The 25,642-nt window shown below is 42.6% G+C and overlaps 1 protein-coding gene across 4 annotated transcripts in view; it reads left to right on the top strand.

Moving 5' to 3' along the window:
* DOT1L (DOT1 like histone lysine methyltransferase) overlaps nucleotides 1-25,642 on the top strand; it is a 121,532-nt gene that overhangs the window by 5,277 nt on the left and 90,613 nt on the right. For all 4 annotated transcript variants that reach the window (XM_070746726.1, XM_070746709.1, XM_070746718.1 and 1 more), the window contains exon 2: nucleotides 17,516-17,559. In XM_070746726.1, the coding sequence (XP_070602827.1) occupies nucleotides 17,516-17,559 (44 nt within the window). The remainder of the gene's footprint in view (nucleotides 1-17,515; nucleotides 17,560-25,642) is intronic.

The raw sequence follows: 25,642 nt of genomic DNA, 5'->3' as shown, positions 1-25,642 counted from the left end.
TTAGTATAGTATAAAGCCTATAGTAATTGCTATCCACCTTAGCTATACAGTAATCCTAAGTAAATGTTCATGGGAGTAAGTGCTATTAAACTGTACAGATCTTAATAGGCATGTAGTACATTAGAATCTTTATTGAGTATTGGAATCATTTGCACAGAGCATAATTTGCTTAAGGTGTGATCATTTCAAAACATTGTTTTCTTTCTGTACATTAGTATTTTGCTAATGTTGCCAATGTTTTGATTTGCTTTTTTCCAAAGCTAGAACAACATATGTTAAAGGAAAATATAACAAAAATTGCAAGGATATACTTTTCTAAGCATGAAGTGAAGAACTGTTGCTTGGTGCAATATAGTGAGGAAAGTCCAATTAAAAGGATCAGAAATTAGTTAATAAAAAGGAACACTTTTTTGTTGTAATGCTGTTAATAGTCAAAAAAGATAGATAGCTAAGCAAAATATAATCTAGACTGGTGCACAATTTTCCCCTTCATCTCTAATATATCAGGCCAGTGGGTTTATCTAATCTTGAAGCCTGTTTACTGTGATTAACTTTATAGTAGGTTAGTGATATCCAGAGGACTGTATTTTTTTTATCTATTGCTTCTTAGAAACAAATGAATGCAAGCATTTCAGAATTTTATTCTCCTTTTATTCACTAAAGGTGTGAGCCATAAAATAACTGCTGTGCTGTGGTGCTTGCCATAAGTCCCCGGGGAATTAATATGCTTCAGTTGCTCCATGGCAACTATCGGCAATTGGTTTGACTGGTTTTCCCACTAATAAATGGAATGCATTCAGTTTGTAAAGTCTATTCAAGCTCTTGTGGAAGTTGTTGTAGCAATGTATTAAGGACAGAATATTTATTTTATTTGGATCTCAAGTCTTGAATGTGACAGCTCTGCAGCACCCTTTCTTAGAATGGGATACTTCTGTTATGGATATTTCAGAAACAGTTTTAGTAGTAGTAGTAGTAGTAGTAGTAGTAGTAGTAGTAGTAGTAGTAATGTGAAGTAGTCTATTGTGATTGTCCAATCCTGGCTGTCTTTATGATCACCAAATAAATCATCATACTGGTAACTGGTTTCCAACAATAGGCAACCTAGATATTTTTGAAAAATTCACAAGTCCACAGCCTACCTAGCTAAAATATTTGCTTAGTGATTTTGGCTAATCATTACCAGCTTAATGTCAGGGTTCCAAGTACCAGTGAAAAAAACCTCAGAGGCTTGAACTTCCTCAAAGTTCCATTTTATTAAGAGATGTCATATTGGCAGATCTAGGGAAACCCGAATCCGAAAACCTCCGGGGTTTCCCCACCCAAAAAAAAGTCCCTGCCCCAGCACCCACATGTCCATCACATGGTCCAATCAACGCACCGTCCCAACTGGAGTTGCCTTCCAGTCACATCCCTCCAGGTGCAGGGCAGAGTGACTGGCCTTGACTCTTGGAGGAAGGAGTGTTATGTTGACTATGTATCTCCATGTCCCTCCCCCACCCCCAATATAATTGACTCAGTCATTTTGGGGGCTGTGACAAACTGGATGAGTTCTTTGTGTCAGTCCATTTCTAACCTGACAAGTTCTGTCACTAGGGTGACTGGGGTTCTGCCTATTAAGGTCCCATCTACTTCTTCAAAGAAGACGGGGCGTGCTAGGGATTTCTATGCCTAGTTTTTTGATTATGGGGAGGCTGATTAGGTATCTGGTGCAACCAGCATTTATGTCAGCTTCTACCTCCTCCTGGGCTCCTGTTTCCGGCACTACTCTCTGGGTTTTGATAGTGAAAGGTCAGATGGCTGCACTTACCCTTGGGTCATCACTGTCACTACTCCCCTCAGCGGAGTTTGGGAGTTTATTTATTTATTTTTATTTATTCATTTGTCCAATACACAAGTGATAAGTGAGAGAAAGGAAAGACAATTGGACAGGGGACGAAAGGCACACCAGTGCACTTATGTACGCCCCTTACTGGCCTCTTAGGAACCTGGAGAGGTCAATCGTGGAGAGTCTAAGGGGGAAATGTTGGGGGTTAGGGGTTGACACAATTGAGTCCGGCAATGAGTTCCACGCTTCGATAACTCGATTGTTGAAATCATATTTTTTACAGTCAAGTTTGGAGCGGTTCGTATTAAGTTTGGATCTGTTGCGTGCTCTTGTGTTGTTGCGGTTGAAGCTGAAGTAGTCATTGACCGGTAGGACGTTGCAGCATATGATCTTGTGGGCAATACTCAAATCGTGTTTTAGGCGCTGTAGTTCTAGGCTTTCTAGGCCCAGGATTGTTAGTCTATTTTCGTAGGATATTCTGTTTCGAGTGGAGGAGTGAAGGGCTCTTCTGGTGAAATATCTTTGGACATTTTCAAGGGTGTTGATGTCTGAGATGTGGTATGGGTTCCATACAGATGAGCAGTAGTCTAGGATGGGTCTGGCAAAAGTTTTGTAGGCTCTTGTGAGTTGTTTTGTAGGCTCTTGTGAGTTGTTTTGTAGGCTTTTGTGAGTTGTTTTGTAGGCTCTTGTGAGTTGTTCGTTTGCTGGAGTTCCTTCAACTTTATTGGGAAGGAGTGGAACCTCCACAGCCTGTCTGGCGATTTCCCCCTTCTTTGGCCATTTCCATAGGGTTTTCCTTGCCTGGGGTATGGCTGGCGGCCAGGCTTGGGGAACAGGAGCTGGAGCCAGGCATAAGCCAAGGTGGCACAGTGGTTAGAGTGCAGTACTGCAGGCTACTTCAGCTGACTGCTAGCTGCAGTTTGGGGGTTGAAATCTCACCAGCTTGGGGTTGACTCAGCCTTCCATCCTTCTGAGGTGGTAAAATGAGGACCCAGATTGTTGGGGGCGATAGGCTGATTCTGTAAGTCTAAATGCTATTGCTATTTTATTTTATTTTATTATTTATTGGATTTGTATGCCGCCCCTCTCCGTATATAAGTCTATAATGCTATTGCACTGTATATAAGTCTAAATGCTATTGCTATTTTATTTTATTTATTTATTTATTGGATTTGTATGCCGCCCCTCTCCGTATATAAGTCTATAATGCTATTGCACTGTATATAAGTTTAAATGCTATGGCTAATGCTATTGCACCCAACCTTGGCCAGGATGGAATGTTCATTCCAGAGGGATCTGGCTTGCTGGAGGCAGCCCAAAGACCTATTGCAATTGTAGAGGGGGAGTATTGGGTTACCAGAATCCCCGCTGTGGTCCTTTTGGGGCTGGCCAAGCTGGTTCAATGGACCCTGCTGCTTGGCTATTCCCCACTCCCGTAGTTACTGTCACCCCAGTAGATCAGGCTCGAGACGTGAGGCTATGGAACGAACTGCTCCGTGCCGAGTGAAAAAAGGCAGATGCCCCACTCATTGGTGTTGCAGATTGCTGGCCTGGAAAGGTGGATGTAGGTTGAGCCAGGATCCTTGTGGGCTGCTCGATCCCAAGGGATTGAACGGCACTGCTCATGCTGAGTAGGCCAAACTGCTCTGGGAGTCCAGCTAGCGACTGGCTGCAGCATCCTTGCCCCAGTACTCTCTGTTCGAGGGTTGGAATCTGCTGTGCTATTATTATTATTATTATTATTATTATTATTATCATCATTATTATTTATTGGATTTGTATGCCGCCCCTCTCCGCAGACTCGGGGTGGCTAACAACAATGATAAAAAACAACATGTAACAATCCAATTTAATAAAATAACTAAAAACCCTTATTATAAAAACCAAATACACACACAAACATACCATACATAACTTGTAATGGCCTAGGGGAAGGAATATCCTAACTCCCCCATGCCTGGCGACAAAGGTGGGTCTTGAGTAATTTGCGAAAGACAAGGAGGGTGGGGGCCGTTCTAATCTCTGGGGGGAGTTGATTCCAGAGGGCCGGGGCCGCCACAGAGAAGGCTCTTCCCCTGGGGCCCGCCAAACGACATTGTTTGGTCGATGGGACCCGGAGAAGGCCAACTCTGTGGGACCTTATCGGCCGCTGGGATTTGTGCGGTAGAAGGCGGTTCCGGATGTATTCTGGCCCAATGCCATGTCGGGCTTTAAAGGTCATTACCAATACTTTGAAGTTTGGCTTCTTCCTGCCTGCAGTCCTGACATCATTGCCCACAAGGTCAGGTCCAGTGGGTTGGCTGGCTCAGGCACCGGCTCTTTGGACTGGACACCCAGCTAGAGCACCTTCTCTGTAGCTTCTGCTGCTTCTACCACAGCTTGGGAAGGGGAGTAGATGGTCTTGACATAATTTGCATGAATGGGCCTGGCTAGTTTGATGAAAAGAAGGACCAGGGAACACATGATAGCAGTGTTCCAATATCTCAGGAGTTTCCACAAAGAAGAGGGAGTCAGACTATTCTCCAAAGCACCTAAGGGTAGAACAAGAAGCAATGGGTGGAAATTAAACAAGGAGAGAAGCAACTTAGAACTGAGGAGAATTTTTCTGACACTTAGAACAATTGATCAGTGGAACAGCTTGCCTCCAGAAGTTGTAAATGCTCCAACACTGGAAGTTTTTAAGAAGATGTTGGATAACCATTTGTCTGAAGTAGTGTAGTGTTTCCTGCCTAAGCAGGGGGTTGGACTAGAAGACCTCTAAGGTCCCTTCCAACTCTGTTGTTGTCGTTGTTATTATTAAATCGGCAAGCCAGACTGCATGGTTCGTTACGTGACTTTCTTGTCTTCTTCCATCTTCCCTAAGTGTTTGCGCCACCCAGTTTTGGGTCGACGCTCAGGGCTCAGGGCCCCACACAGCATCCCGGAGTTTTGGGGGAGCTGGTTTGAATTTTAAAGAGGATTCGGGTTAATGTCGAGGTTCCAAGCAACATCTCCTACGAAAGAAAACTCAGGGTTTTGAGTTTCCTCAAAATTCCATTTTTATTAGAGATGTAATATTAGCACAGCTGTGGGGAAACCCGAATCTGAAAGCTTCTGGGGTTTCCCCACCCAAAAGAAAGTCCAAGCCCCACACCCACATGCCCATCACATGGGTCCAATCAGAGAAGGGCTACCCAAATTTTTACCACCACACTGTGGGCGTGGCTTATGCAGGATGCCCTGCATTTTCTTTCAACATCTTTTAGTGCAAATTGGGTGCTATGGGGTGGAGCTCCATTTTTGCTACCCCACTGTGTCTTCCGTCCGTCCGTCCCCCGTCCAGGAAGCAGCCCACCCTTTGGTCCAATCAACAATGGATAATCCCAACTGGAGATGCTTTCCAGTCACACCCTTCCAGGTGCAGGGTAGTATGACCTTGACTCTCAGAGAACATATCTCCTCAGCTCCATCCAGTCATCCCTCCCAGTTTCCCATAGCATTAATGTGGCAGCCCTGAAGTTCCAAGGCTCAAAAGATGATTTCCAGGTCTGACACTTATTTATTTATTAGATTTGTATGACGCCCCTCTCCGTAGACTCGGGGCAGCTCACAACACAATAAAAAACAATTCATGACAAATCTAATAATTTACTATTTAAAATATTTTTAAAAAACCCATTATTAAGCATACATACATACAAACATACCATACATAAATTGTATAGGCCCAGGGGAGATATCTCAGTTCCCCCATGCCTGACGATAAAGGCGGGTTTTGAGGAATTTACGAAAGGCAAGGAGGGTAGGGGCAGTTCTAATCTCTGGGGGGAGCTAGTTCCAGAGAGTCGGGGCCGCCACAGAGAAGGCTCTTCCCCTGGGGCCCGCCAACCGACATTGTTTAGTTGACGGGACCCGGAGAAGGCCCACTCTGTGGGACCTAATCGGTCTCTGGGATTCATGCGACCGATTAGTTAGTTCTCCATATTTATCTACTTTCTTTAATTTCTATCCCTCTTTTATTGTTATAAATAACTTAAGGCAGCAAACATACTCCATTATCCTCCTATTTTCCCCACCTCCAAAACAAAAAAAACCAATGAAGTTGGTCTCTCATTTTGTCTGTCTAAATCAGTGGTTCTCAACCTTTCTAATGCTGCGACCCCTTAATACGGTTCCTCAGGTTGTGGTGACCCCCAGCCATAAGTCTAGCACCAATTCTCCCAGCATAGTTTTAAGCTTATTGGCAGGAAGGTCAGAGGGACGCCCCCCCCCCCACTGCAAATGCCTGATTGGTCGGATTGTAAAAATATGTTACAAGGCTCCAGAATAAGAGCTTTAGTTCCCAACACCATAAGAAACTTGTCTTTTCCCATGGTCTTAGGCAACCCCTGTGAAACGGTCATTTGACCCCCCCACCCAAAGGGGTCCCGACCCCCAGGATGAGAAGCAGTGGTCTAAATAATTTTTAAAATATAACTCCTTTGTCATCATAAGATCTCATGACGGGGAGTTCCTCAAAATTGTATAGAGAAGTATTTTCTTTCCAAAGGTCAAACACCCAGCATTGGGAGCCTTTTTTTTAAAAAAAACCCCACAAATTGCACTGAAATGGCTGCAGAAAAAGAGAGCAAGGCAAAGCATTGCAGCAGAAATGTGTAAGCTCTTTTGTTTTGGGGGGGGAGGAGGAGGAAATAAACCTGGAAACCAAAGGAATGAGAGGAATATTGTGCTGCAATCAAATGAAGACTTTCTTTCTTTCTTTCTTTCTTTCTCTCTCTCTCTCTCTCTCTGTCTCTTTCTTTTTCTTTCTTTCTTTCTTTCTCTCTTTCTTTCTTTCTCTCTTTCTTTTTTCTTTCTTTCTTTCCTTCTTTCTTTCCTTTTTTCTTTCTTTCTTTCTTTCTTTTTTCTTTCTTTCTTTCTTTTTTCTTTCTTTCTTTCTTTCTTTTTTCTTTCTTTCTTTCTTTCTCTCTCTCTCTCTCTCTGTCTCTTTCTTTTTCTTTCTTTCTTTCTTTCTCTCTTTTCTTTCTTTCCTTCTTTTTTCTTTCTTTCTTTTTCTCTCTCTTTTTTCTTTCTTTTTTTCTTTCTTTCTTTCTCTCTTTCTTTTTTCTTTCTTTCTTTCTTTCTTTCTTTTTTCTTTCTTTCTTTCTTTCTCTCTGTCTCTCTCTCTTTCTTTTTTTTATTTCTTTCTCTTTCTTTCTTTCTGTCTGTCTTTCTGTCTTTCTGTCTTTCTGTCTCTGTCTCCCTCCTCCCCTCTCTCTTCCCCCCTTCCCCTCCTGTGGTATAGAAGCTATTTGGCATCAAGGGGAGGAGAGGGGTCTGCTGTGGTTTCGCAGCACAGCTCTCTGACGTCAACAAAACGTCTCTTGGTTTCACTGCTCTAGTTCTTCTCGGCTCTGCAGGCAGCAAAGTGGGAATTGCCTGTGTTATATGTGGCAGGTGACGAGAGCCTTCCATAGGAAAGGCCAGGTTTGAAATTTTTTTGGCAACACAAACACCTCAGGAGACTGAAGAAGAAGTTTCTTGGCCCTGTCTTGCATATTTATTTATTTATTTGCATTGCCATGAAAACAGTTCCTAATAACTGCCTCTTTGCAACAAGAAGCCTAAGTGTTAGCACTTATCATCTCATGTGTATCTAAGATTATGCAAGACATAATACAGATCTTCCAGGGTTTTAAAAAAAACACCACAATGTGGCAGACTATTTCTCTTAATCATGGTGGACTCTAGCCCGATCTAGCCAGATCTCCTAGATCAGAGGTCCCCAACCTTTTTTGCACCAGGGACCGGCTTTCAGCTAGACCAGTTTTCCATGGCCCGGTGGGGGGGGGGGCTAGCTGTCAGCGGCGCCGTAAAAGGGGCGATCAAGAGAGGAATGGGTGAATGAATGGACGGAGGGTGGGAAGGAAGGAAGGAAAAAGGGAAGGTACAGGAACAGAAGAAGGGTGCAAAGAAGCAAAGAAAGGTGTGAAAGGGGAGAGTAAGAGAGGAAGGAGTGAAAGAAGGGAATGAGGGAGGAAAGAAGGGAGGAAGGAAAAGGAAAGCAAGAAATGGAGGGAGGAAAGGAAGGGAGGAAAGGAAGGAAGGAAGGAAGAAAGAAGGAAAGAGGGAAGGGACAGGAACAGAGGAAGGAAGCAAGGAAACTTATGAAAGGGGAGAGTAAGAGAGGAAGGACTGGAGGGAGGGAGGGAAGAAGGTAGGAAGGAGAAAGAAAAGAAATAGAGGAAGGAAAGGTAAAAGAGAGAAAGAAAAAGAGCAAGAAAGAAAGAAAGAGAAAGAAAGAAAGAAAGAAAGAAAGAAAGGCAACTTCAAAGAAAGGCTCACTGAGCATCTCTCACTCTCTCTCTCTTTCTATCCCTCTTTCTTTCTTTCTCTTCCTTTCTCTCTCTCCTCTTCCTTTATCTCCTCTTTCTCTCCCCCCTCTCTCCCCCTTTCCCTCTCTCTTTCTCTCTCCCTCTCTTGCTATCTCTCCCCCCTTTCCCTCTCTTTCTCCCTCTCTTTCTCTCTCTCCCCCCTCTCTCTTTCTCTCTCTCTCCCCCTCTTTCTCTCTCTTCTTCTCACTTTCTCTCTCTTGTTTTCTTTCTGTCTCTTTTGCTTTCTCTCTCTCTCACTCTTTCTCTCTTGTTTTGTTTCTCACGCTCTTTCTCTCTCTTGTTCTCTCTCTCTTGCTATCTCTTTCTCTCCCCCCTTTCTCTCACTCTCTCTTTCTCACTTTCTCTCTATCTTGCTGTCTGTTGCTTTCACTCACTCTCGTTCTCTCTCCGTTCTTCTCAGCGGTGACGCGCGCACGCCCTGCCCGCCTCACATTTGCCGAGAGGACTTTCGCCCCGGGCTCTCAGCAAGGGGGTTTGCATGAGAGGCGGGGCCGGCGGAAGGTGATATTCAATGTCGGGGGCGCACGGGCGGTTTTGCGCGCGCTCCCTATCTCCCTGCTAGCCCACTCGGAATACGTATTCAAAATAAGAAAAGCCTTTGCCGGCGAAGGCTTTTCTTATTTTGAATACAGTATTCCGAGTGGGCTAGCAGGGAGATAGGGAGCGCGCGCAAAACCGCCCGTGCGCCCCCGACATTGAATATCACCTTCCGCCGGCCCCGCCTCTCATGCAGCCCCCTTGCTGAGAGCCCGGGGCGAAAGTCCTCTCGGCAAATGTGAGGCGGGCAGGGCGTGCGTTCCGGGTGCGGGAGGAGCTGCGGTGAAAGGCAGGAGGTGGCAGAGGAGCAGAGGGGGCAAATCGGGCGGGCGGTGGGCAGCGCGGAAAGGCCGAGGGGGCCCTGGTGCCGCAGACCGGCTGAAAACCCCCAACGGCCCGGTCCCGGTCCGCGGACCGGCGGTTGGAGACCCCTGTCCTAGATCAATGAAAGGTTTCTACCAGCTCTGCTAATGCAAGAGCTATAAAACAGAGAAGCAGCATATTAAACTTTGGACCTTTGCTTGCCTAGTAGGCATTCTGCTACTAAGTTACCAGCAAGGATTTGTTTCTATGTTTGGATTATTTCAAGTTCCAGGTTCATATGAGTTGCTAGTTACATGACAGTGCCTGTTAGAAATTCAGTATTTTTTCCAGTGGCTAAGGATGAAATATCAATACAGTGGTATCTGTACCTAAGAATGCCTCTACTTATGAACTTTCCTAGATAGGAACTGGGTGTTCACATTTTTTTTGCTTCTTCTCAAGAGCCATTTTCCACTTACAAACCCGAGCCTCCGAAACTGTAACCGGAAAAGGCAGGGAGAAGCCTCTGTGGGGCCTCTCTAGGAATCTCCTGGGAGGGAACAGGCTGGAAAAGGCGGGGAGAAGCCTCTGTGGGGCCTCTCTAGGAATCTCCTGGGAGGAAACAGGCTGGAAAAGGCGGGCAGAAGCCTCCGTGGGGCCTCTCTAGGAATCTGGGAGGAAACAGGACCAGAAAAGGCGGGAAGAAGCCTCCATGGGGCCTCTCTAGGAATCTCCTGGGAGGAAACAGGGCCTCACCCTCCCTGTGGTTTCCCCAATCGCACACATTATTTGCTTTTACATTGATTCCTATGGGAAAAATTGCTGCTTCTTACAAACTTTTCTACTTAAGAACCTGGTCACGGAATGAACTAAGTTCATAAGTAGAGGTACTACTGTTCTTTGACCACTAGTTATCCAGAATGGCCAACTAGCTAAGACAGGGATTGGCAACCTTAAGATCTCCAAGAGCTACGAAGTTTGTAACTGGAAAGCCCCCCCTCTTCAATTCTTGAACCAACCAGAAGTCCAGTTTCCCCACCATAATGTCTCCTCCTAGCGTGGCATCTTTTTTCCTCTACCTGTCCTAACTGAAAGCCCTATCCTATCAATTGTGGAGCTGACCGGAAAACCCGTCCCTTGCCATATTGTGGTTCTCAACCTGGGGGTCGGGACCTTTGTGGGGATCGAACGACCATTTCACAGGGGTTGCCTAAGACCATGGGAAAGGACATGTTAGGAACTAAAGCTCCTATTCTGGCACCTTGGAGCATATTTTTGCAATCCGACCAATCAGGCGTTTACAGTGGGGGGGGGGGGGGTCTCCCTCTGAACTTCCTGCCAATCAGCTAAAGCTCTGTTGGCAGAATTGGCGCTAGACTTATGGCTGGCGGTCACCCCAACATGATGAACTGTCTTAAGGGGTCGCGGCATTAGAAAGGTCGAGAACCACTGAGTCTCCTCCTGGCACACCCTGCTTCCCCCTACCCTAACCGGAATCTCCTCTCAAAATTGTGGTGCTGACTGGTGACAGGGAGCCGCAGCAGTGGGATGAAAGAGCCTCATGCGGCTCCAGAGCCGTGGGTTGCAGACCCTTGGGCTAAGCTGTTTAGTATAATCGCGCTTCATTCTTCTTTGAAAAAGCTCATGAATAGATCCCTTTTCTTCCTACCTCCCCCTCTCCCTTTGCCTCGTGAAGTAGCATAGTTTAAGAGAGGACGTTTAGCTGATTTTCATGGCTGCACGAAGATTTGTGCAAAATTCTCCCCGTGGAAGTCCAACGCTGGCTTTCTCTTCTGCTTCTCTCATTTTCTGAGAAGTCCTGTTGGCTTGGAATGATGAGTAGTAGTTGGAGTTTCCTTTTTTTAAAAAAAGAAGTTTCTAAAGTCAATTTACGACACTGCATACACCCAGAGTTTATTGGATAAGCTACATATGCATCATAGTGATAAAAACCCGGAGCTGCTAGAGACTGTGTAACATTTGCATAATTGCTTAGCTGACAGAGGAAAAGGCTGGTGTCACGATTTTGGTTGTTAAGAGCTTGGGCGGAGGATGTGAGCTGTGTATTCCCCTCCAAAGCTAATTAAGGCTGTGGGAGAAAAGTGTCTTGGTGTTCCAGATGCAATCCTCCCACCGGTTTCCTTGTCAGAGTGAAGCGTGGCTCCCTAGGATGTTTCAGGGTTTCCTCAGAAAGTATTGTAGGCTCTTCAGTTAGGAAATAATAAAAAACAAAGATCATTACTTAAGGTTTTCTTCATCTAAAAGCTCTATTACAGTGATGGCGAACCTTTTTCGGCTCGGGTGCCAAAAGGATGCGCGCGCCCACATCCATAATGCATTGCTCTGTGCATGGCACAACCCCCCATGCTGCCCTTCCCCCTGCGCAAAGGGATCACTGAAGCCTCCGGACTTCCAGTAGGTCCATTAGGCTGTTTTTTTGCTCTCCCCAGGGTTCAGGAAAGCCTCCTGAAGCCTGGGGAGTGCAAAAAATGGTCAATGAGTCAATTGGCAGTTTGGAAACGAAAGGAAGTCGAGCTACCCTACTACAATGATACCTTGTCTTACGAACTTAATTGGTTCTGGGACGAGGTTTGTAAGGTGAAAAGTTTGTAAGACGAAACAATGTTTCCCATAGGAATCAATGGAAAAGTGATTAATGCGTGCAAGTCAAAAACTCACCCCTTTTGCCACCCGAAGCGCCTGTTTTTTCACTGCAGGGATTCCCCTGAGGCTCCCCTGCATGGGAAATCCCACCTCCGGACTTCTGTGTTTTTGTGATACTGCAGGGGAATCCCAGCAGCGCAAAAACGGGTGCTTTGCTGGCAATGGAAGTCCGGAGGTGGGATTTTCTAGCGAGGGGAGCCTCAGCGAAATTGCAGCATTGCAAAAACATGGAAGTCCTCGAAACCCCACCTCCAGACTTCTGTGTTTTTATGATGCTGCGATTTCGCTGAGGCTCCCCTTGCTGGGAAACCCCACCTCTGGACTCCCTTGCCAGCGAAGCACCCGTTTTTGCGCTGCTGGGATTCCCCTGCAGCATTGCAAAAACACGGAAGTCCGGAGGTGGTGTTTCCCATGGGTTTGTAAGGTGAAAATAGTTTGGAAGAAGAGGCAAAAGAATCTTAAACCCCGGGTTTGTATCTTGAAAAGTTTGTATGACGAGGGGTTTGTAAGAAGAGGTATCACTGTATTTTCCTTTAGATAGTTGCAACCAAGCCTCGCACACCTCGGCCCATTTCTTCTGCAGCCAGGGGGATGAGTTCCGAGACCGCCCCGAAAGTCGAATTTCCACGAAGTAGAGATACGGAAGTAAATACACTATTTTTGGCTATGAACAGTATCCCAAGCCTTCCCTTAACACTTTAAACCCCTAAATGGCAATTTCCCATTCCCTTAGCAACCCTTTAGATTATTACTCACCATGTTTATTTATTAAAGTTTATTAAAAAAATATTTATTAAAGGCAGATGAAAGTTTGGCGATGACATATGATGTCATCAGACGGGAAAGACCGTGGTATAGGGAGAAAAACTGCAAAGTATTTTTTAATTAATATTTTTGAAAAACCGTGGTATAGACTTTTCGCAAAGTTCGAACCCGCGAAAATCGAGGGAACACTGTATAGTCAAACACTGTCACAGGAAATGTTTTGTGACATTTTATATTATGTCATAGCAATAGAAATGGCTGTAAACTTATGCAGGTTGTCCTTTGACTTACAATTCATTCAGGGACCGTTCTAAGTTACAACATCACTGAAAAACGTGAATTATGACATACCTGTTGAAGCATCTCCTTGGTCACTTGATCAAAATTCAGGTGCTTAGGCAACTGATTCATATTTATGACGGTTGCAGGTATCTTGGGGGTCATTTGATCTCCTTTTGTGAATTTCTGACAAGCAAAGTCAATGGGGAAGCCAGGTTCACTTAACAACCATGTGACTAACTTAAAAGCTGCAGGGATTCACTCAACAACTGTGGCAAGAAAGGTCATAAACAGCTGTTTTATTTTTTGGTTCAATTGTGGTTGTAAGTCAAGGAATACCTGTACATCACCCATATTGCTTTACAGCATTCTTTGGATGGCTTGCAACGTCAGCATACAGTACTCTGCTCCCAACAATCTGGGTCCTCATTTTACCGACCGTGGAAGGATGCAAGGCTTCAGTCGGTCAGGATCAAACTCCTGTCTCTGGACAAAGTTAGCCTGCAATACTATATTCTAACCACTCTACTACCAGGGTTCATAATGATTTTTATGTCATAAAACGTTTTATAAAATTTGTCAAATTTCATTTCCTTTGGAGTCATGTGTCTTGTATTTTAGATGCATTCTGTAAGTTAGATCAGTGTTTCCCAACCGTGGCAACTTGAAGATATTTGGACTTCGACTCCCAGAATTCCCCAGCCAGCAAATGCTGGCTGGGGAATTCTGGAAGTTGAAGTCCAAATATCTTCAAGTTGCCAAGGTTGGGAAACACTGAGTTAGATGGTTTGAGGTACCTTGGATCAAAAGCTTTTGCTCTATGGTGCACCATTTTGCCCAGTAAAGGATTACAGAAATCAGAATTTTAATAATATATGAATATTGTCTGCACCCAGGAGAATCTGCCTATTCTTTGATGAGGAAGGGTGTTTCTTTGATGGGCATTTGGAAATACCATACAATATTTAAACTGAACTGGGACTAGAACCTTTGAAAGAAGTAGTCTATGCTTCAGAAGTTTTACTTAACCAAAGTTTGAAGATAGGATGGATTAATTTAAATCAGAACAATTAAAATGTCTGATTCATAGAAACATAGAAGATTGACGGCAGAAAAAGACCTCATGGTCCATCTAGTCTGCTCTTATACTATTTCCTGTATTTTATCTTAGGATACAGTGGTACCTCTACTTAAGAACGCCTCTACTTAAGAACTTTTCTAGATAAGAACCGGGTGTTCAAGATTTTTTTGCCTCTTCTTAAGAACCGTTTTCTACTTAAGAACCTGAGCCCAGAAAAATTTCCCAGGAAATTTGAGAGTGCCACAAAGGCCCGGCCAGTTTCCTGCCATTCCCCCTTTAATCCCTGCCATCTCGGGCTTTTCTGGCCTGCCAGAGGAGCCTTTCTGTGGTGCTTAAAGGGCCTGTGGCAGTCCAGAGCAAACAAAGCATTTTCCTTTCTCTGGGCACTTGGAATTAACCTCTGCCAGCTCCCAGAGAAAAGAAATGCTGCCTTTGCTCTGGGCAGCGACTGTCCTCCTCCTCTTCTTCCTCCTCCTCCACCCACCCAAATTCCGAGCTTTGATTTCTTTCCTAATGGGTTTGCACGCATTATTTGCTTTTACATTGATGGGAAAAATTGCTTCTACTTACAAACTTTTCTACTTAAGAACTTGGTCACCGAACGAATTAAGTAGAGGCACCACTGTATGTTTATCCCAGGCATGTTTAAATTCAGTTACTGTGGATTTACCAACCATGTCTGCTGGAAGTTTGTTCTAAGCATCTACTACTCTTTCATTAATATAATATTTTCTCACATTACTTCTAATCTGTCCCCCATAGCCTCAGATTGTGCCCCCTTGTTCTCGTGTTTACTTTCCTATTAAAAACACTTTTCATAATATATTCAAATAATAAACAAAGGCTTCTAATTCTGCATTTCCTAACTAAACCAATGGTTCGTAAAATTTGATCCATGGTAGCGTATGCCTGTGGCAAAACAGAATTAAAAATAGTTTTTAAAATGTAGCCAGAATCAGAGGTGACAGCTAGAGTTATTTGTTTGTTTAGATGTGTATGCTTCATATGTCTGAAAAGAGAAAAATCCTTTTTAAAATGTAGCCGAATTGAAGGAGGCAGCTAAAGCTGTTTGTTTATTTAGATGCAAATGCCTCTAAATCCAAACAGTCCCATGAGAATACAAACATCTCTTTAGGTTTCGATGCTTTTATAAAAAATGTTATTTTGTGGTGATGTTCAGTAGTTATGTCCAGGGGAGAAGAATTGTATAATAGCATTGGCAGGTACCATGTTACCAGTCCAAACCAGTTTTGTATTAATTTCTCACTTAATATCCATTCCTAATTTTGAAAGAAATGAATATTTTGAAAATGATAGAGAACTATTTATAGTACAGTACTATCACAGAGAATTTCATGTGACTCATATGGTGTTTAGTTCCAGTTTATCTGAGAATCTTTGTATACAGCTCTTCACATGATCTTCTGTTTCAGCTGTTCACAATATATGAATAGAAAGTCAGAAGCTGTAGGTCCCGCATAACATAAAGGATGGAGATGTTCGGTGATGTTCTGCATACTACATAGTGAATTCAGTCCATGAATATTTTAGACAATGATACAAAATCTGTTCTGGTTCAGAAAAAAGGTTGCTTTTGTTTTAAATTTGAAAACAGCTGAAAATATAGAGGGCTAAGAATTGCAACATTTGGAAGCAAATTTTCCTATCAAATATATTCTTGTATAGCATGTAATTAATGTAATCTTATGAATCAAGATATTCCCATTTCTAATCCCATCCCTGTCTTGAATTCACTAGGAATATGGAAAGCTTAATCAGCTTCTGTTTTTGATTTCAGTAAAGAAATCAGTGTTAATTTCTATTTATTTGGTACTAAAAGGGGATAGTTGAAATGAAAAGAATTCATAAATAAAAGCTATTCTTTTGCATTAGAATTTTAGAAGAATCTTATTGGGTTTTTTGTGATATGTAGTTTTTATTAAGAATTTTTATTACAATAGTCAAATCTAATATTAATCAACATGCCTGGGATAAACATATATCCATTGTAAGATAAAATACAGGAAATAGTGTAAGGGCAGACTAGATGGACCATGAGGTCTTTTTCTGCCATCAGTCTTCTAAGTTTCTATGTTTCTATGACAAAACAGATGCTCCCAAGGACCCCGAGAAGGACATAAATGCAATAGCTTTTACCCTTGCTGTCTTTCTTTAGCATCTGGAAACCAGAGATTGGCTTCTTAACAGGAATGTTGTATAGAGCCAGGGTCCCCAAGCCCCCAGGCTGTGAATTGGCACTGGTCTGTGGCATGTCAGAAACGGGGCTGCATTCCTCTTCTGGTTCACGGAAAAACCTCTCTCCACGGAGCCTGACACCCAAAAGATTGGGAAGCCACTGCTATAGAGCTATCCTGACAAGCATCGGTTTCTATTCTTTGCGTATTACTATATGAAATAGTACACATTTTTTTTACATGCTTCATAGAAAATTTGAAGATAAACTATAAGGAAACCTTATTATTCCCCTATGTTTCAAAATTTAGCTTGTCGAAATGAAATAAAATTGGCCTATGGATTTGGAGGGATTGACCTTCCTTCCAGTTTTGGAAGTGGAACTGCTCCTCTGTTCCAGTGGCGGGCTCCTACCGGAACAGCTAATTGCATTCAGCTCTGGCGCACGAATGCGGGATTGAGCGCAATTTGGCTTCCCGCACCTGTGCAGGTAGCAAAATCTCGCATAGGGAAGCATTTCGGTGAGGTTTTTTGCTTCCCCGCATGCAAAATTAAGCAAATTCCCCGCATGCAAATTCCCTGAATGCAAAATTAAGCAATATTTAGCAAAATTGCACTCAATCCCACACTCGCGTGCCAGAGCCGCAGAGCTGTGCGCAATTAGCCATTCCATAGGAGCCCACCACTACTCTGTTCTGCTGATAATCTAATGCGACTGGCATTATTTTGCATAACTATTGATTGATTGATTGATTGATTGATTGGATTTATATGCCGCCTCTCTCCGAAGACTCAGGGCGGCTAACAGCAATCATAAAACAGCGTACAGTAATAATCCAATACTAAAAACGATTAAAAATCCCTTAATATAAAAAACCAAACATACATACAAACATACCATGCATAAAATTGTAAATGCCTAGGGGGAAAGGGAATCTTAATTCCCCCATGCCTGGCGGCAGAGGTGGGTTTTAAGTAGCTTACGAAAGGCAAGGAGAGTGGGGGCAATTCTAATCTCCGGGGGGAGTTGGTTCCAGAGGGCCGGGGCCGCCACAGAGAAGGCTCTTCCCCTGGGTCTCGCCAAGCGGCATTGTTTAGTTGACGGGACCCGGAGAAGACCCACTCTGTGGGACCTAACTGGTCGCTGGGATTCGTGCAGCAGAAGGCGGTCCCTGAGATAATCTGGTCCGGTGCCATGAAGGGCTTTATAGGTCATAACATATCATTCTGTGGTGCCCAAAGATAAGATGGCAGTAGGTTGATCTAGTGTTGTGAAGTAGGTACAAAAGGAATACTTTTCACACAAGTGTTGGGGACAAATAGGAAGCACAGAATTTGTGTTGTTGTTATTCTTGATAAAATGTTTTAATAAAGGGAGGTTAAGTTTCCTTTCTCTGCATTTGCAAACAATGTGTATTAAAGCAAATAACTCTTGTACTGAAAGCCAACGTAGATTATGTCACTTCTTAGATGTCCTGAAGCCACCTTTTTCTATGTTTTTTTTTGTTGTTTCAGGACAAACACCATGATGCTGCTCACGAAATCATTGAGACAATTCGGTAGGTGTTAAGGCAAATATGCACTACAAAACTTTCTCTCCCTTACGTTCCCAGGGCTGCATGTCAAAACAGCAAGTGAGTCTTCTGATAGGGAAGAGATGAAAAATGGAACCTTGGTTGTTGTTAGGATTCTGTACTTGGTGCATAATCTCAAATTCCTAAGCCACGGTATGCTTTTCCATACAGTCTTAAAATCCCATTTCTGGGTTCCATTAAAAACAATGAAACAAAAGAATATAGGACATATATTGCAGTAAGCCATTATTTGGAACCATGGTTTGGATTCACCCATGTTACCAAATCATAAAGTATGTTTGACCAAGTCACGCAACATCCTAATTCACCAAATCCCATTCTGATATTGGAATGGGACAACTCAACCACAGCGAACTCACCGCAGGACAATTCAACAATTCAATTTAATTGCTTAAAACAATTTAAAAACATTTTAATTTTTCTGATTCGCATTTCATTTTGTCCTTCCTTTGGGATCCTTTCTTTAATGATTCTATTGCACTATTTCTTTGATATTAGTGTAATTCTTGTTCAATGGCAAATTGGCCAGGGTGAGTTGTCCCATGGCAAGTTGTCCCATACCCTCTGATTATTATTATTATTATTATTATTATTATTATTATTATTATTATTATTATTAATTAGATTTGTATGCCGCCCCTCTCCGTAGACTCGGGGTGGCTTACAGCAATGATAAAAACAATATATAATGACAAATCTAATAGTTAGAATCTAAAATAACAATAATACATTTAAAAAGTCTAAAGGGGTAGTGATTTCTGACAGTCTCAAAATGGGTGAGCAGTGTGGTCGGGCAGTAGGAAAAGCAAGTAAGATGCTTGGCTGCATAGCTAGAGATATAACAAGCAGGAAGAGGGAGATTGTGATCCCCTTATATAGAGCGCTGGTGAGACCACATTTGGAATACTGTGTTCAGTTCTGGAGACCTCACCTACAAAAAGATATTGACAAAATTGAACGGGTCCAAAGACGGGCTACAAGAATGGTGGAAGGTCTTAAGCATAAAACGTATCAGGAAAGACTTAATGAACTCAATCTGTACAGTCTGGAGGACAGAAGGAAAAGTGGGGATATGATCGAAACATTTAAATATGTTAAAGGGTTAAATAAGGTTCAGGAGGGAAGTGTTTTTAATAGGAAAGTGAACACAAGAACAAGAGGACACAATCTGAAGTTAGTTGGGGGAAAGATCAAAAGCAACGTGAGAAAATATTATTTTACTGAAAGAGTAGTAGATCCTTGGAACAAACTTCCAGCAGACGTGGTTGGTAAATCCACAGTAACTGAATTTAAACATGCCTGGGATAAACAAATATGCATTGTAAGATAAAATACTGGAAATAGTATAAGGGCAGACTAGATGGATCATGTGGTCTTTTTCTGCTGTCAGTCTTCTATGTTTCTAAAAAAACAAGAAACCCCAATATTTGAAAAATATGATGTTTTTATGCTGCAGACATCTAGTCACAGACTTACTTAGCATAAGGGCAGAAGTGGGATTCAGCAGGTTCTGACCAGTTCTGGAGAACCGGTAGCGGAAATTTTGAGTAGTTTGGAGAACTGGCAAATGCCACCTCTGACTGGCCCCGCCCCCATCTATTCTCTGCCTCTCGAGTTCCAACTGATAGAAACATAGAAACATAGAAGACTGACGGCAGAAAAAGACCTCATGGTCCATCTAGTCTGCCCTTATACTATTTCCTGTATTTTATCGTACAAAGGATATATGTTTATCCCAGGCATGTTTAAATTCAGTTACTGTGGATTTACCAACCACGTCTGCTGGAAGTTTGTTTCAAGGATCTACTACTCTTTCAGTAAAATAATATTTTCTCATGTTGCCTTTGATCATTCCCCCAACTAACTTGAGATTGTGTCCCCTTGTTCTTGTGTTCACTTTCCTATTAAAAACACTTCCCTCCTGAACCTTATTTAACCCTTTAACATATTTAAATGTTTCGATCATGTCCCCACTTTTCCTTCTGTCCTCCAGACTCTACAGATTGAGTTCATTAAGTCTTTCCTGATACGTTTTATGCTTAAGACCTTCCACCATTCTTGTAGCCCGTCTTTGGACCCCTTCAATTTTGTCAATATCTTTTTGTAGGTGAGGTCTCCAGAACTGAACACACTATTCCAAATGTGGTCTCACCAGCGCTCTATATAAGGGGATCACAATCTCCCTCTTCCTGCTTGTTATACCTCTAGCTATGCAGCCAAGCATCCTACTTGCTTTTCCTACCGCCCGACCACACTGCTCACCCGTTTTGAGACTATTGATTGGGAGAGAATGGGGATTTTGCAGTATCCTTCCCTTGCCACGCCCACTAAGCCATGCCTACAGAACTGCTAGCAAAAAAATTTAAATCCCATCCTGCATAAGTTGGACTATCATGGTGGAGGTGGTTAATAGATTAACAACAGATTCCCCTCTCGTCTCCTCCTCCTCTTGCCCTCCCCATCTTTTAATTGGGCACAGTATTTGGATCTTCACAGTATTTTATTCATCCCTTTTAGCTTTTTCTGTGAATTGTAAGCTGCCCAGAATTACCCTGTGGTACGGCGTCCAGCCAGTATATTTTGCAAGCAAACAAGCAGATAAATAAGGCAGCCTCTGAATTGCAGCCATAGAGTTTCCAACAATAGTCTTTCACATCACCTGCAGTTTGATTCTTATAACTGGATTTGTCAGGGATTGGACCAGGAATTCTCCAGTGCTTCCCAGTGCCAGGAATAACAGCATGTCAGTACACAGGTTCAAAGGTGATCATGTATCTCAGTTACTGTCTGCGGCTGCTAGTGAGGAAGATGATGCAATGTGTCACCTTGGTTTTTCCCTCAGTAATTATAGCTGTGCATCTACTTTGGGAATTGGATAGTAGGCAATGGACTAGATTCTCTGTATCCCAGCTTAGCATACATTGCTTACAGTTCATCCTTTTATCCTAGGACATAGGGAAACATCGGATCTTTGCTCATTATTCCTGATTGTGTAGGTCTGGATGCTGACAATATTTCTGACTAGTCTGCAGGTTACTCTGCTGTGTTCTCTGAAAATGTGATTAAAACTGGTTTAACCTGTCCTCTCTGTTACAGATTTATTAGTTATGTGTGAGACCTGCAAAGCTTGAAATACATTCACGTTAAATATGAGCATATGCTAGATATATAGGATCAGAGCAGGTCCCATCATAACCTTTATTATTTATTTATTAGATTTGTATGCCGCCCCTCTCCGTAGACTCGGGGCGGCTCACAACAATAACAAAGACAATGTAAGAACAAATCTAATAATTTAAAAAAACACTAAAAAACCCATTATTAAAAGCAAGCATACACACAAACAAACATACCATGTATAAACTGTATAGGCCCGGGGGAGATGTCTCAGTTCCCCCATCCCTGACGGCAGAGATGGGTCTTAAGAACTTTATGAAAGGCAAGGAGGGTGGGGGCAGTTCTGATCTCCGGGGGGAGCTAGTTCCAGAGGGTTGGGGCCGCCACAGAGAAGGCTCTTCTCCTGTGTCCAGCCAAACAACATCGTTTAGTCGACGGGACCCGGAGAAGGCCAACTCTGTGGGACCTAACCGGTCGCTGGGATTCGTGCGGCAGAAGGCAGTCCCGGAGATATTTTGGTCCGATGCCATGAAGGGCTTTATAGGTCATAACCAACACTTTGAATTGTGACCGGAAATTGATTGGCAACCAATGCAGACTGCGGAGTGTTGGTGCAACATGGCAAATAGTTGGTTAGTTTCTCAGGATTAGGTTTAGAGAAGTAAAATTTGAAGGCATTCAGAAACTAGTGGAAAAAGCAGGGGTTGAGGGGGAAATATGAGCAGGTATCAACTTAATACATTTAAAACATATAAACCTAACTTAAAATGAATGCATCATTGACATGTTTATGAGATTTACAGAATATGTTACAGTCTACATTTGTTTTAATGGTGCTTATAATTTGAGTAAAACACAACAGCAACTTTCAAGCTTCTATTTTTGTTCAGAAAAGAGAAAAAGTGCAACGAACTACTGCATCATTTATAAAGATCTTAAATTTTACTCCTGGAGAAATGGGGATAAATAAAAGTTGAAGAAAATTACTTGTTTTGTATTAAAACGGTATATAGTGATACCTTGTCTTACAAACTTAATTGGTTCCGGGAGAGGTTCTTAAGGTGAAAAGTTTGTAAGACGAAACAATGTTTCCCATAGGAATCAATGGAAAAGTGATTAATGCGTGCAAGCCCAAAATTCACCCCTTTTGCCAGCTGAAGCGCCCGTTTTGCGCTGCTGGGATACCCCTGAGGCTCCCCTCCATGGGAAACCCCACCTCCGGACTTCTGTGTTTTTGCAATGCTGCAGGGGAATACCAGCACCGCAAAAACGAGCGCTTTGTTGGCAACGGAAGTCCAGAGGTGGGGTTTCCCTGCAAAGGGAGCATCAGTGAGAACACAGCATCGCAAAACCACCGAAGTCCTCGAAACCCCACCTCTGGATCTCTGCATTTTTGTGATGCTGCGATTTCACCGAGGCTCCCCTTGCTGGGAAACCCCACCTCCAGACTTCCCTTGCCAGCGAAGCGCCCGTTTTTGTGATCCTGGGATTCCCCTGCAGCATCACAAAAACACGGAAGTCCGGAGGTGGGGTTTCCTATGGAGGGGAGCCTCAGGGGCATCCCGCCAGTGGAAAAAACGGGCACTTTGCTGGCAACGGAAGTCTGGAGGTGGGGCATCCCAGTGGGTTTGAAAGGTGAAAATAGTTTGTAGGGAGAGGCAAAAAAATCTTAAACCCCGGGTTTGTATCTCGAAAAGTTTGTATGACGAGGCGTTTGTAAGATGAGGTATCACTGTATTTGAATAATATACAAGTACAGTTTAAATGACTAAGAACATATTTGTTGTATTTCTGTTATCTTTGATGCTTCTTTATATGGATTCCTGTATTCTAGACATTTTCAGTCAACATTAACATATCTGGCCTTTGGCCAGACACATTCTCATTAGAGTTAATGCACATATGTGTGCCTGCCTGTATACGCACACGTACTTATCCATACAGGCTCCTTTGGCAGGAACCTTGCTATTGATAGCAGGACTTTCTCTCCCAGCCAGTGAAAACAAGACTGAGATTTGGTGTCAAAAAAAGAGAGGAAACCATGAAAGAAAGTAGTGTAGTATGTTGCTTTGAATATTAATTGGGCCAGAGAAGGAAGATTCAATCCTTCATGTATGGAAATTGTTTCACCTTTGGTCCAATAGTTTGTTTTTAGTAATGGAGTCATTGTCTTAAATAGCTTCTCAAATAATCTTATCAGGATTCTACCAGAAACTTCCTTCTATCTATGCCCCCACAAATAACTCTGATTGCATTAAGTAGCATTCTCTCAAAGGCCTCATTGACTCTGTTATGAATAACAAATGGCTATCTTGTAGAAAACCCACCAAATCTAATCCTCCAGATAACTCCTTTCTTTGGCTCAGTGGGATGTGGTTTTAAGTACCTTGGGCAAAGCAGCATTGCCTCATTCCTATGGCTATTGCCTTCTGGCGTTGTTGATACAACACAGAAGATAACAATTGTTTATGGAACCCTCAAGTGAAGGATAAGATGCAAATTGCCTTGCTCAATAACAGCCCTTCTGTCTGACACAATCTAGCTATTTAAAATATTATCCGTTTTTGAGGTTCAGGCTTATCAAGATAGTTTACTGGGTAGAAAGCACAAACATAAACATATCTAAGAGTTCCTTCCCTAAATCTTCCATGAGCCTGTTAGGTCTCCAAGCTATAAAGCAGGCGATCAGGATTTCTTGTCCAAACTCATCGATGGGGAACTTTTTGAGTCCTACACCCTTTCTCTCAGCCCAAACCATCTCAAAGGTTTGTTGCTATGGGGAAAATTGGAGGAGGAAGGCATGTTCTCTGCCTTGAATTGTTTGTAAAAATTATAAATGTGGGATACAAATAGATAAAATAAATAATAATTATGTATGATATAGACTAACAATCCTGGGCCTAGAAAGCCTAGAACTACAGCGCCTAAAACACGATTTGAGTATTGTCCACAAGATCATATGCTGCAACATCCTACCGGTCAATGACTACTTCAGCTTCAACCGCAACAACACAAGAGCACGCAACAGATTCAAACTTAATATGAACCGCTCCAAACTTGACTGTAAAAAATATGATTTCAACAATCGAGTTATCGAAGCGTGGAACTCATTACCAGACTCAATTGTGTCAACCCCTAACCCCCAACATTTCTCCCTTAGACTCTCCACGATTGACCTCTCCAGGTTCCTAAGAGGCCAGTAAGGGACGTACATAAGTGCACTGGTGTGCCTTTCGTCCCCTGTCCAATTGTCTTTCCTTTCTCTCACTTATCATATATGTTTTCTTTTTTTCATATATCCTCTAAGTTCACTTTTACCCTTATATATATTACTACATGTCTATTTTTCTTCCTATATATTTGTGTATTGGACAAATGAATAAATAAAATAAATAAATAAAATAAATATGGGTCAGGAAGGAGGGAGATAGGTTAGAAATATTAGTTTCCCTTTTTGAAAATTCTCTTATGTGCCTCAAGACATATCACAAATCATGGCTTAGCTAAGAAACCAGAATTGGTAACTTACTGTGCTCAAAGCCAGTCACCAGAAGAGGAATAGTAATTTGTGGGTTTGCCTCTTATCTCATTTTATCTTGTTTTTGTATCACTTCTTTCTAATGTGTTAGCCTGGTATCTCCAGACTGAAAAACCCACCACCACTTCCCAGACTCTGCATCAGTAGAATATAACTCATATTGATTTTTAAAGCTTCCATTGATGGTACAGGGTAGGCCTACATGAGCTGTTTATCTTGGGTTTTTCTTTTAAGGACTAGCTGTTGGGGAGCAAGGATAAAGAGCTTATATGCAATTGCAGGTTTCCCCCCCCTGCAATAAGTTATTGCTTGTCAGCATAAATATTGGTCCTTGCTGATGGCAATAAGTGAACATTTTCTCTCTTTTAATTTAGAGTTCTCCCAGTGAATAACTATTGTTTTAGTTTCTATTGCCCCAGAAGTGAAGGGCTGCAAAAAAGTTTACTACCACACTGTGGTTGGGGCTTATTTTGTGGGTAGGGCTTGCTGGCCAAGTGACCAGGTGGAAGTGGCTTGATGACCAAGTGACCCGGGGGTGGCCTAAAGGTCATGTGACTGGCTTAAAGGTGGCCAACTTGATGTCACTCACGTTAATGGTTAGGGTTAGGGTGCCTGGCCTCTCCTCACCTCAGAGATACAATTTCCCTATCTATTTACTATTACTGAACATCCAAAATATACTATTTATTTCTATATATATATATGGCATATGTGTACATACATATTACACACAGGCACATAAAAATATACATTATGTACTATATAAATTGTATGTGTATGTACGCACACAGATATGCACGCACAGCTCTTCTAAAATTATATACATTCAGCCTCATTTACTGTGATAGGAAAAGGGTATCCAGCAAACCTAGAAAACAGAGAAATCGGAATTATTAGGGAAATCGGCGGTTCAGGAAATGTCGGAATTAACAAGGAATTTGTGAAAAAAACAGAATAAATCAGGGAAAAAACCCAAACTATTAAAATGTTTAAAAGTCAGGGAAAAATCATGTAAAAAAAAGGAGGATCATGCTGCTTGGCAGAGTCAAGTAAAAATGAGCATAATTGTGGAAACAACTTGCTTCCCCAGCTACTGATATTTCTCCATGGCTTAGCCGTTTGGTATGACGTCATCTACGACCGCGCCTTAACTAGATTGCACGTTACAGGGAAATGTCAGGGAAATATCGGAGAATTTCAAAATGCTTCCCCCCTGGACACCCTGTAGGAAAAATATACCCAGAGCCCAGAAGAGAAAAAAAGAAAAAAAAATTGAAACATTTTTACCGGTTCTATGTACTTGACCAAAGTTTTTCTACCGGTTCTGCATACCTGGCAGTACCCATAGGAGCCCATCACTGCCCCATATCTTTAGTCTTGACAGTGCAGGCG

Source organism: Erythrolamprus reginae, chromosome 1, assembly GCF_031021105.1.
Source record: "Erythrolamprus reginae isolate rEryReg1 chromosome 1, rEryReg1.hap1, whole genome shotgun sequence".
Lineage (NCBI taxonomy): Eukaryota > Metazoa > Chordata > Lepidosauria > Squamata > Dipsadidae > Erythrolamprus > Erythrolamprus reginae.
This window is presented reverse-complemented; position numbering and strand designations above follow the sequence as displayed.